The sequence below is a fragment of the Rhineura floridana genome, chromosome 5, assembly GCF_030035675.1.
Source record: "Rhineura floridana isolate rRhiFlo1 chromosome 5, rRhiFlo1.hap2, whole genome shotgun sequence".
In the NCBI taxonomy this organism is placed as follows: Eukaryota; Metazoa; Chordata; class Lepidosauria; order Squamata; family Rhineuridae; genus Rhineura; species Rhineura floridana.
The window spans coordinates 125,577,419-125,590,604 of NC_084484.1; the positions used below are offsets into that span (position 1 = coordinate 125,577,419).

Sequence of the window (13,186 nt, forward strand, 5' to 3'; positions counted from 1 at the left end):
TTCTACTGATTTTCCAAATGGTCAAAGAACCATCCTCCTGGCTATAAAACTTTTGAGAAAAAACATTACAGCGGATTTCAAATAAATGCAGCATAGATTACAGCAAGAGGGGCATAATTGGCACTCTGGAATAGGACAATGAACAAGAACCACAACTAGGACTACTTCTGACATTCACTCCATAGACCAGCACCACCACTTTTTCATTTTTCTTCACGTAAGAATGGAATGATACACCATTTCATCCATGGAAACCGTGAGTGAATACCATATCTACAAGGAAAGCCACCTGTAATTTAACACAATGACCACACAACACAATTTTATAAAAAAACAATTTATTTTCAATGTAAAAAACACATCACACAGCATCATTATAACTGTTCAATTCCTATCTTCCAAAGCCGTGCTGAACACATTTCTTTAAAAGCTTCCAGAGCTGTGCCTAAAACTTTTCTTCAAAACCAACAAAAATATTTCTTGTCCTTTAAAGAAGATGTTTTTGAAATGATACCCAATTCATGTTCCAAGTGTCCTGAATTCCCAGTTGTGATCTGGAAATATGGAAAGACAAATTAGGTTTGATAGAAGCCCTTAGAATACTTGACTGTGGATTCCATGACTGCAACTCTGACAAACACTGTTGAACACCTAACTGAATCCCACGCAACTCTTTCTCCACAGAGATACCAGAGAGTGTTAAAACAAAACAGAAGCAATGAATATTTTCTGGAGACAGAAGTTCAACTTTTATAAAAGACAGAAACAATATAAAATTGGCACAATTGGAAGGAGACTGCTGGAGTGGTACTTCAAGGTATAGTTAAGTACGAGAGAAAAACCTTAATTCAAATCAAAAGGAACAGTTGAACCAAGTGGCCAAATTTTGTTTAGAAGAAAAACAGCTCCCCTCCTGCCCCTGGGTCGAGGAACAGTGGGCAGCAACTTGAGAGACAGGAACCCTGCTATGAAAGGCAAGGAATCCCTGAACCAAAATAACCCTGAGTTTCTTTCCAAAGAGACACAAAATGCCAGTGTGCAATAAGTGCTTAAAGAATATTAAGCTTTCCTGGGCTCAGCCATTTTATTGTTATTGCATTTAAATATGTTTTTGTTTCTTCCTCAAGATTTGAGAACTGAGAGACAGAGAACATAAGATGCATGAAATTTGTGCTTTAGATAACTGCTTCTTCTCTCCATATATATCTATATTAAAAACCAGACCTTGTAGTGTGGAGAACTCAACTACATTAGCTCATAACATGAAAGATTAAGACATAAGATTTGTTTAGATGAGTGGTATATCAGATTAAATATAAGTCACCTAGGGTAATGCCCTAAATATCAGTTTGCCACAGAGAAGAGCGAAAAAGACTACAGCGGTCAGCCAACCAGAACTCTCATATTTACTAAGTCTTCTGGATACTCCAGCCATGTTGACTCTGTACAACTTAAATGTTGCAGATTTCCAGTGGGTTCCTACACTTCTCAAGGTCAGTATCTTTTCAGGGACTTCAGTTTGCAAGCTTTAATTCTGAGATATCCACACCTAGCTATGTGCATAGTCTGGAATCAATGCAAGTTGAAGAGGTATCCACAAACTTTGTGCACATTATCTATGCCTTCAGATGAATGTGCAAAATGGCATCACAAAACAGGGATTGCACCCACTGCTCTCTACATGCATAACATCCTACACACCTCCATGTGTATGTGCACAATCCATTCAACTTGCATTAACCAATTTATTTTGCAGGTTGACTGATGTCTGCTCTTCAACTAGAGTAGAAGGGTTATTTGCTCTTTACTTGAATGTTCAATCTTAGCTAGATTTGAGTCATGCATGTCTTATATATAATGTTTTCTGGAGAATGCCTATGCTCTGACTTCTTATTGCTTAGAAATGCTGGCTGTGCCGGAAGATGTAGATGCCTTAAGTCACAGAGGCAGCTCCTTGGATCTGGGATAAGGTTATCTGGAAGACAAGAACTAGGTCTCTCTACTATAGCACCAGAGATCCCTATTATGCTAGTGAGTGGGCAAAGGATATGCTGCAGGATGCAGCAATAGGCTTTATGGCATGCACAAAGGAACATCCAGAAAAGAAGTACTCTTTCCCACATAAATCCATTCTATTCCTCCCTCCCCCCTCACCCTTACCCTGAGTTACAATTGCAGACATTGACCAATGCCAAAGTCTATTTGGAGACTAATTGTGTAACTTCCCCAACAACAAGCTGTGGATCTAGTCACTTGTTCACTGATCTACAGGGGTCTCCGTCATGGTGCACCTTACTTTTTCATGGCACACTACTAGCTGTGACTAACCTTTTTCTTTTTTCCTCAATTGAGGAATGTTTGTACAAGGAGGATTCTGCCTCAATTTTAGACCTTCTGTTTCTTGAATTAAACAGACCTGCAATCTACATAATAACATCTAGTAGTCTCCATCCAGTTTCTAGAGTTGAAGTGTTCATTATGTAAAACTCCCCCAGCACAGTGAGCAGAAAATCTGGTGGCACTTTATGTTGAGACACTTAGTAATAAGCAGGGCACAGAAACTCAAACATCTCTTACCAGTATGATAATAGTGGGTACTGTATGAAGCACAGTGAGAGGCAGGACACTGTAAGCGAAGGTTTGTATTGCTGTCCACTTCCTTTGCAGGGCTGCTAAACCAGCACCATTTTTAAAATAATGACTTCAGAAACTACAATCCAAGGTTTAGCTTAGAATGAACCTCAATCTCACCAATAAGAGAGAGAAGAATTTCCTCATTAGAATGTTTTCTCCGTTCTCTACAGATGTTAACTGGGGATCAGATAGTTACAATGGAAGACATTATTGTCTCTGAGCTCTTCCAATTTCACCTTTCTATAAACAAAGGAAAATATTTTAAACAGAAGCCTTGATAGCGAGTCTTGTCTAAAGGTCTGTGGGAAGAACACTGTAGCTATCCCTCAAAAAAGTGCCATTGGAAGAAGAGCTCAATGGTGACAAATACTACATGTGCTCTAAATGTGAAACACTGAGAAAAGGAGACACTTTAGGTCCAGGACAAGATCAGACAATTGTTGGCAGGGCATTTTGGTTTGACACACTCAAGTCTGAGTAGCCTTAGGCCTTCCAAAATCCCCTTCCTCCCAAAAATGTGTGCATCCACCTCAACTTTTAAACTTAGTCCATTTCCATTGACATAAGTCGGTGTCTCTCTCGTCTGGTTTCTTGAACTTCCTTCTTGCAACACCAACGGGAACTGCAGTAGCCAATCAGACAAGATAAGAGTCCAATTATCGTGGCCAGACCAATGCCAATCAACAGTGGAAATCTGAAAGCGTTCAGCACTGAGGGTGAGGGGGGAAGAAGAAGAAGGAGAATGTTATGTACAATCCAGGGATTGGGAAATGTTTCTTGCATTAAAAAAGGGAGATATTTCAAATCTAGTTATCTCCAAGTTAGAAAAAAAAAAATTTTTCTTGCTGTCTGTTGAAAACATTATCTCCTTAGTCCCCACTTTTTTGTTACTATCTCTGTCCAGGTCAGGTTCAAGTAACAGGAATTCACAAAAGTGTCAATGGAGTTCCAGGATCGATCTGGAAAGATCCAAAGTGCTGAGTTAAAGAGTATTTAAAGCAATTTGTCAACTGTTGCTATCCATGACTGCCTGAAACTCGAACCTTTCATTCTAAATGTTAAGAAAAAAAATCAAACAAAGAGAGTTCCAATTTCACCAACCAGTTTCCATTTTAATCTATGTTTATGTTTTGTCTGGTGAACTGAGAATATGCTGCTCCAGACACCTCACATCCAGTAGGACAATAGTAGGCAAATTATGTGACTGAAATAGCATTAATTCCCAAGCTAGTGAAATAAAACAAATATAAAACAAAGCAACTAGTACTACAAGAATTCAAATTGCTTACTACCATGCAAGTGCATTCCAGCAGTTGTATCTGATTTTCACCAGAACATTCAGTCCTACAAGAATGGGAAAACCCTCATGGGCACTCATAAAACCAGTAGAAAGTATTATGTTGTTTCCCCAATAAGATAAAAGACTAAATGTGTGGATAACTGAGAATGCTACAAAAAAGATTGGCGGCACTCTTACCATCCATTTTCACAGTTACAAGGATTGGTTTGGATTTGACCTCCATCTCCTGTTGCCAGATACCTGCAGCTGACTGCACCCAGGGGGTTACTAAGCAGTAGTGGTTGCCAAAGTCATGGTCTTCACAGCCATGAACTCTAAGACGGAACTCCAGGGGGGTGATCCTCTCCAAGCTGACATCACTACTCCCATTTCTTCTGGCCTGGGTCACTATCCCTTTCCGATCTAATGAAGTTAGGAAAACAGGGTCTCTGTCTGTTGTGATAGAGCGCACGGCAAACCAAGAGACATCAAAGGACATATCATCTAAAATGAAAACAAACAAAACCAATATAAGAGTAGGTCTCACCAAGCACAACACTTAACGGAGTTCCTACTGTGATACACAGTGTCAGATAGGTACAGAGAGTCCTCTTGCCCTTCACAGAGCTACATTTGCTGAACCGGAAAAGCTTAATCACATTCAACAATGAATGGGCTCCTGTTTGTGGGATCTTTAAGCAATAACCTCAGTTCTAAGCTTGTCAGGTGCAGAAGGAAGGATTAAGATGATTAGTTTAAGGAGCTCCATCTGTAACAGTGTTTTTGAGCACTACTACCCAGTTATTCTGTTATAGAATGATGGGAAAGCAAGAACTCAGAAGGGTTGTATGAGACAGCCCTTCAGCCTTTGTTAAACTCCAGTTGTGGCACATTTAACTCCATTATATTCACTGCACTATCACATAAATATGACTTAAAACCAGTTCTGATGACATCACATGAATTCCCCTTTTTCTGAAGGGCTCCTTGTCCACCATCTTGGTAGACTGTATAGTTCCAAACCTAAACATGATATTCTCATTTAAAGCATGAAATGAAAAATGAAATGGACTGCCTTCAAGTTAATTCCGACTTATGGCAACCCTACGAATAGGTAAGCAGTATTCAGAGGTGGTTTACCATTGCCTTCCTCTGAGGCTGAGAGGCAGTGACTGGCCCAAGGTCACCCAGTGAGCTTCATGGCTGTGTGTTTGTGTGCGTGCGCTGATCTGTCCTCTGCTCCACTCTCATTCCCCAAGTGCATGTTAACCAAGTCATCAGTTCTGATGATCACCCCAAGGCGTAAAAGCACTAACCCCCCTCCTCAATCTATCCACCCTTTTGTCTTCACAGTCTAGCAGCCCTACCACTACCACATTGCTGCTTCTTGATTAGTATTAGTAAAAAGCTCAGCAGGTTGGCTGAGGCTGGGATCCACATACTGCAGCTGAAACATATTTCTTTGTGTGTTATGAGCCTTCAAGTTTATTATGACTTATGGTGAGCCTGTGAATCAGCAACCTCCAATAGCATCTGTTGTAAACCACCCTGTTCAGATCTTGTAAGTTCAGGTCTGTGGCTTCCTGTATGGAATCAATCCCTCTCTTGTTTGGTCTTCCTCTTTTTTTACTCCCTTCTGTTTTCCCCAGCATTCTTGTCATTTCTAGTGAATCATGTCTTCTCATTATATGTCCATAGTATAACCACCTCAGTTTCATCATTTTAGCTTCTAGTGATAGTTCTGGTTTAATTTGTTCTAACACTCAGTTGTCTTTTTCACGGTCCATGTATCTGCAAAACTCTCATCCAACACCACATTTCAAACAAGCTGAAATGTACATTTATTTATTTATTACTGCATTTATATCCACCTTTCCTCCAAGTTGCTCAAGGTGGTGCACATGGTTCCTCCCCTTTCCATTTTATCCTTCCACCAACCCTGTGAGATAGGTCAGGTTGGGAGACTGTGTGTGGCCCAAGCTCACCCAGTGGGCTTCATGGCTGGGTGGGGAATTGAACCTGGTTCTTAGTCCAAAACTGTAACCCACTGGTTTTGGGAGACAGGACCATACATCTTCAATTGTGTATGTGGGGGGGAGGGGGATAGCAATTTGATGAACCTTTGCATTAAGAAAACAGAGCAACATCTCCTTGTCTGCAGGGAGCTTTTTATAGAAAAGGATATTTGGAGATGTCATTTTGCCACACACCATTTTTTCAATTAACAGAGTCTAAAACTACAATCAGTGGGGGAGGGGTCACAAAAATTTTTGAGCTTACAAAGGGGGTCCTGTACTTCTAAAGGCTGGGAACCACTGTTGTATGCAGTTACTATTCTAAGACGTGCTGCAATATCTGTCAAACTCTGGAGAAGTTCTTGTGCCATTGTAGGGGAGGATGAGGTAATATGTGGAGCTGTGACAAATCAAGCCTTAAAACTCTATACATGGGTCAAACTATGATGCTAGGACACTTCCTTCCTCAGAGCAAATTGGAAGTGATCAACATGTAAAACACATATTTATGCACATTTTGATATGACATGCAAGCCTAAACTGCATGACCTTTAGTTACTTCCCTTGGTCAATCAGCCTCCAGTATTCTGAGTCCCATTCCCATCTGCTTGGCATCATGTGCGCCAACTTGACAGGATAGAGCTCTTTAAACATAGACTGCAACTTCCATCAACCCTGACCATTGACTATGCTGGCTGATGGGAGCTGGAGTTCAGACATGCTTTCAGATGGTACTTTTTGAGTAATGGCTTCTTTCTTGCCACCCTCCCATACAGGCCAGTGTTATATGCAGAGCTCTTGATATGGTTGACTGGTGCACCATTACTCCACTCCCAGCCACTGAACTCTGTAGCTCCTTCAAAGTGATTGTTGGCCTCTCTGTGGGTTCTGTCACAAGACTCCTTCTTGTTTGAGCACTGAGTTTTGAGAGATGGCCTTTTCTTGGCAGCGCCTGGGTGGTGTGATACAGCTTCCTCTTCTTGATTATTGATCCAACTGGAATATCCCAACACTTGGATATTATTTTGTACCCTTTTCCTAATCTATGCATTTGTATTACATTCTCTCTCACTTCTGTAGAATGCTCTTTGGTCGTCATTTTCCTTCAGATTAACAGCCTGACCAATGATCCTTCAACAGTGGGGGTTTTATCCTGATAATGTGACACCAACTTTAACGGTTCACGGGTGGAGGCCAATGGTAAAGTAACTGTGTCCTCGATAGGACAATTTATTTCATCTGTGTAAATTGGGAGCTTCCACAGCACAGGGGTTGGATACTTATGCAAGCAACATGTTTCAGTTTTTTATGTTTCTTACAAACATTTCCCAACATAAATCCAACGTCACCTTACAATAATTGATTTTGAGTTTCAGTGTTTCAAAATAAAGTATCATACAGAACGAAATTACCATTTGTGATTCAGTAATATGAGAGCATTGGTCAAGGGTTTGATTACTTTTGCAAGGCACCCATCCTTAGGGTGTGAGCAGGCAACCAAATTCTAAATGATTAATTGTGGGGGATAAAGCCGCCTATCAGATTGTAGGCTTCTTTCATTTTATTGACTGGACTATCAGTCAAATGGTGCACTTTCAAGTGCTACCATCCACTGGATGTTAGCTAACTTATGATGTACTGATCTAGATACTAATCTAGGTCCAATACTTACATGTTCTGAAAAATATATATATGAAGTCTTAAGGAAAGGAACAGGCTGATAGACAAAAGGGCATTTGGCTTCTTAGCACAGCAAGGTTTTTGAAATATTTACTGTAAGCACTCTGAACGCATCAACACAGATATTACGGATTAAGGAAGAATGAATAGTTTGCCCTAGATGTGTCCTCAACATACTGCATAAAAAAAGTATAAACACCCATCAGAATCACATTTTTATAGGTGAGCAGCAGAGCTTAACTGAAAATAGCTAAGCCCAGATTTGTGTGCTGAACACCCACAGTCACCAGGCTGCTCACTTAGATAAGCACCTTCTGAAATGTACTGGATGTTGTGTGTTCACAAGAGGTACACATCAATGATAAAAAATGTCCCTCTTCCATAGGAAAACACAGCAGGTTTTGAAATACAACATGTAAAATGCCGCCCTGGATTCCTGCTGGGAGGAAGAGCAGGATATAAATCAAGTAATAAATAAATAAAATGTTATATGAGCACATAGAATACTAGCATTCCTTATTATATGAACACTCAGATATACTGTTTTGCCAAGGTTAAATATTAAAGATCTGCAGTTCAAGACAGAGTTTCATTCACAATTGAGACATCAGAGACCTCATGTAGTGAACAAAAAATCTCAGCTCACTGCTAAACTAGCCAATATGACAGTGACTGTTAAATAATAGCCAACAATGTTCAAAATTACATGGGCAACTACTACAAAGTGGCCTGAAATCATCCAGAAATCCTGTGCCTTCTAGGAGCCATCTCCAATTGTGCATGGCAAAACTTTTGCCCACAGTTTTCATTCTGTTTTGACAGCTGAGTAAACAGCTGGTGTCTCTCAGTATGTAGAGAGGACATGCATAAACAGTGGATAACCAAGTGTAGAATTGTGGCAGGTGTTTTTAGAGACTAGACCTCTGTGGATCCCATTTGCTGACTTCCACAAGATCTAGGGCTCCATTGACTTCATCTGTGCTTTCATAGAAAAGTCAGATCCAAAGCTCCCCGGTATGCCTGTGAAACTGGCACTCCCCCAACCATGGCAGCACCTTGCATATGCAGCTGCTAATTATAATCCAACTCAGATTATAAGAAGTCAGATAAAGGGTGAAGCTAAACAGGGTTAGTCTTACAAGTTTTCCATGATTGGATCACTTGATTCCAGCTACTATTTGAAAGTACTGAACTGCCAGTATGTTCAAGTAATAAAAAGAAAAAAGGAAAAGCAATTATCACTCCAAAAATTCAAATCATACCTGGATCAAGTGCTGTTCCTTCAATGGTGATGATGCAAACTAAATTCACCAGCTCTCCTCGATAAACTGTTGGACTATCTGAATGCACTGAGACATTGAAAACAGGACCTATGAAGAAAAAAAGAAGCTATTTTATCCCATTTTCCCTGTAGGACTTTTTGTATGCCTACAGAACGTTGGGTATGAGGTGACTAACAAACAAAATAAATAACACATTACCTATGAACAGCCAGTCTGATCTAGTATGTGAAGATTTTCAGAACCCAACATGCATTCATCACTTACATCTGACCAAAGCTCATGGCTCTAAAAGGTACTTAGCAAAACCGGAGAAGGTGGGAGCATGAATTGTTCAGCACTGGTAACATTTTTTGTGCTCTGCACCAATGAAATTAGTCGTTATGGCATTACCAAATTCAACAATACTCCACACTTCCAGTGCTGACATTTATGAGAACATAAGGAGAGCTGTGTAGGCTAGCTATTATCTGTACCCCAACATCACTGCTTTGCTGTTCAGCTTGGCAACATTAAAACTAGGAATCAATGAAGTACTATGAATCAAATGATATTACAGGCACATTTTGATTATATTGGGGATATAATTTTTAATAAGTGTGCCAAGGCCATCCCAAGACATTTTGCTTCCTAAAGCAAAGGACAAGACAACGCCCCCCCTCCTTTCTACAAACTGGAGCCAATCAGACTGGTAATGGGATAGCATCCTCCACCACACTCAAGGGCTGGCTCCAGGCACACATGCAGTTCTGCCCTCTAAACCTTACCACAGCTCACTCATGGCTCTGTCTGGCACCTGCTCGTTCTCCATTGAAACAAATGCAGTGTTAATATCAGTGTGCATCATGTGAGCAAAAAAAATGCATGCACAGGTCTGATGCCTGCTGAAATGTATGGCCTGGGCTGGCTGCCACTCTGCTTACTCATCTAGTCAAAGGCCTTTCCCAGTGGCACCTCTTGTAATGAACCGGGAGAAGGTGACCACATGCCTGGTGAGACAACATGCCAGCCCAGAAACAACAACAGATGGTTGCTGGGGGCTATCTGAGGAGGGTGAGAATAGTTGAAGGAAGCCAGGGAAACCTCTAGAGGAGTCCAGAAGGAATGGCCATGGGGGCCACCACCCAGCATCCACCAACTAAGGCACCGCCATCTCACTCTGCCTAATGGTAAAGCTGGCTCTGGAGTATTTGCTTGAACTCCATCAGCAGAATACTAGTTGTTAAATTTAGCACCATCTACGTACACAGTGCTTTACAAAGAAAAGAGGAGAGGTCCCTGCCCTGTGAGACTTACAATCTATACATCAACACATAAAAGGAGATGGAAGTTGGAGTCCATGATAAATAGGGGGAGAATATTCATATATTGCAACAAAATGTACTTAGACCTAGATAGAAACTAGAGGTTTGAGCCACATTTGCAGAAAAAATGGGTTTTTGATTTGAAGGATGTAAGGGGGAGAGTACCACATATATATGGAGTTGCCTCCCAGAACAGCTAAGAGGCAACAGGCGGGTGCGGGGAAGGGAGCGCCATTTGAGAACGCTTGCAGACAAGACTTTCCGATGGTTGAGGGTAGTGGTGGAGAAGCAAAGGCCATGGGCAGGAGTATAACAGCAGTGAGAGAAGGGGCAAGCCACAAAGGACATGAAGGGCTTTGAGAAGCTAAGGGAGAGAAAATTGTGCTGGATCCCAGAGCAGAAAGGAAGTAGGTACAGGGGTTTAAGGAGGCCGTAATGTGGTCAGAATGACTAGTGAGGTGGATTTGGGCAACAGGATAGAAGTGACAAAAGGTAACACCGCTGAAGCTCAGAGAGGAGGAGACTGGAGTAATCAAATTTGCTGCCCTGGGCTCCTGCTGGGAGGAAGGGCGGGATATAAACCAAATAATAAATAAATAATGAAAGTGAGAGATGACCAAGGCATGCACCAAAGATTTGGTAAGGAGAAAAGGAAGGGATGTATGTTTGCCTGGATGTAATGGAAAAGCATGATTTGGTGACAGACTAATTTGACAGACTAATTTGGGGGGAAGGGAAACGAGGGAGAGGAGTCAGAGAAAGCCACAGTTTTGTGCCTATTCAAGAGGGTGGATGATGTTCTCAATGGATTCAGAGAGTTTATGAGGGGAAGATGACAATAAATGTGGTTAAGAGTGATATGAGAATATTTTATGGTTTAAAGTAACACTAGTTTAATTAGAGCAGTTTGAATTGAGAGAGATGCCAATGAAACTCCACGAAGACATGATGCTCTGTGTAAGGCTGTATCCAGATTGAATCCCATTTGCAAAACAGTGACAATTGCACATCAACAATTCAGGTTGCAAAAGTAAAATAGATTTGGTGCTGTTACACAACAAACCTACTCCCCCCTTAAAAACAATCAGACTTTTTACAATAACAAAGTGCATATACAAATGCACTGGAAAATGTGCTATAACAATTATTTCATGCAACACAGTATAACTACCCCACAAATCAGAATGTGTGGAAACAAATCAGAATGAATGGTCAGTGTACAGGTCACCTGGAAGTGATCCAAATGTTTAGGACTGGTGTGCTATACACCTGCAAACATCACCCTGCTCCATTCATTCTTCATTAAATGAATTTGTACTATCATTTTTGGTGTAAAAGGTTGCATTTTCTAGACCTGGGTCATTCTTATTAAGAAACCCTTTGTTTCAGTCATTGACATTTTTTTGTGGGGAACCAACATGAGATGAACCAGTACCTGTTAATCTGTATCTTTATCTTCATAGAGCAGAAAGCAAATAAGAGGCAGGGAGGGAGATTTTGAGCAAAAAAAGTGACTGGAAATTTTGGTTTATTTAAGGCTTTTTTACCCCACTCTTCAGCTAAAAAGACTCGCAGAGCAGCTTATAAAGATCAATACAAAGGTTAAGAAATCTCTCATCCCCAACCCATCCCCATGGTGCTGAAACTCACAGCCTCCAAGGAGAAAAGCTACATGCTCCTGCAACATGGTCTTAGTCTTTGTGAAGCTTTCTATTCTTTCCTGCGGAACTAGTACACCAATATGTACTGTTTCTCTTATAGTCAGGTCAGATCAATATTCTCAAGGGACACACTGAACAGCAAAGCAAATTTCTGTTAAGGATGTTAGGCAGCTTACAAACTATGTTAATTTTTTCTTGGTCTATGCTGAATCAGCCATAGAAATCAAACTTCTGTATTGCAAATATTTTTTTAAATTAAGATACTTTAAAAAAGGAAGGAAAACCTGATGTACATTTCTGCCTCATACAGACATTTTACTGTGGCCAAATTCAAGTCTGGTAGAAGTAATTACTACCTCAGTGAACCCTTCCTAGCCATATTCAAAATTAACAGTGTCCTTAATTTTCTCTCTTAAATTACATTTTTGCATGATAGAGTAGGAGATTAAATTTGTCTAAGTAACTAGGGCAAGAGATAAGGAGGATGCACAACAAAAGCCCAAGTATTTTTAAAACACCCTTTTACACAAGAGTCATACAATAACACAGTGGATGCAATGAATCTGGATAATCAAGACATTTATTCACATATATAAATATAAGAGTCACATTTTCTTCCTCTCTGCTGAATTTTTGTACTGATAAAGCAATTTCTATATTTGAAGAGTGTCATAAAAATCTGTTCTATATGGTTTCCAGTTCAGACAAAAATAGTTGCATTAAATTAATCCTGTATCAAGTTTAGAGGGAATTACAGCATTTTCTAGTGCCTTATCAGCCTATAAATGGAAAAGAGGAAAACCAACTTTATGTCCATAATGACAGTACTTCCCTAGAAGTTACAGTCAATACTTAAAGCAAAAATAATGGGAGGTGTTCCTTGTATTCATTCAGTGCCACTTAGAATGTTCTATGCATAAAACAGGTTTAATTTTGTGAATTTAGAGGGAGGAGAAAGTGGAAGAAACATGGACAGAGCAATCTGCCTTATCCAGAACCCTGCTGGCTTGCTACAGTAAGAACAGAGGGTGGAAAGTAACTTTTTCCAGTTCCAGGATTGGCATGTTTCAAGGCCTGTTTGTTGGGGGTGGGGTGTTGGGGGACCCTGAATGTCCCACTCCTGAGCGCAACACAGCTTTCCATAATCACACCAGGAAGGCACCTGACCATGGGTCTTCTTCACTGCACAGGTAGAGGGAGATCTGCAGGATCCAGTGGCTGCTCAATCACCCTTCCCAGGAACTTAGAAGTGCCCGCTGAATGTTAAATACTATAAACACAAACCTTCTGAAAAAGAGAGGCAAGCATAACCCAGCTACTACAGCCTGTTAGC

At 40.6% G+C, this 13,186-nt stretch overlaps 1 protein-coding gene across 5 annotated transcripts in view; it reads right to left on the reverse strand.

Annotated features, from left to right (window-relative positions):
* Positions 1–321: 321 nt before the first annotated feature.
* The window catches only part of PTGFRN (prostaglandin F2 receptor inhibitor), a 134,077-nt gene continuing 121,212 nt past the window's right edge, over positions 322–13,186 (reverse strand). For 2 of the 5 annotated variants that reach the window (XM_061628010.1, XM_061628008.1), the window contains 3 exons: positions 8,871–8,978; positions 4,112–4,417; positions 322–3,344 (listed from right to left, as the gene is read on the reverse strand). In XM_061628010.1, coding sequence (XP_061483994.1) covers positions 3,178–3,344; positions 4,112–4,417; positions 8,871–8,978 — 581 coding nt within the window. In that variant the 3' untranslated portion in view covers positions 322–3,177. The other 3 variants (XR_009762847.1, XR_009762846.1, XM_061628009.1) reach the window with 3 other exon arrangements.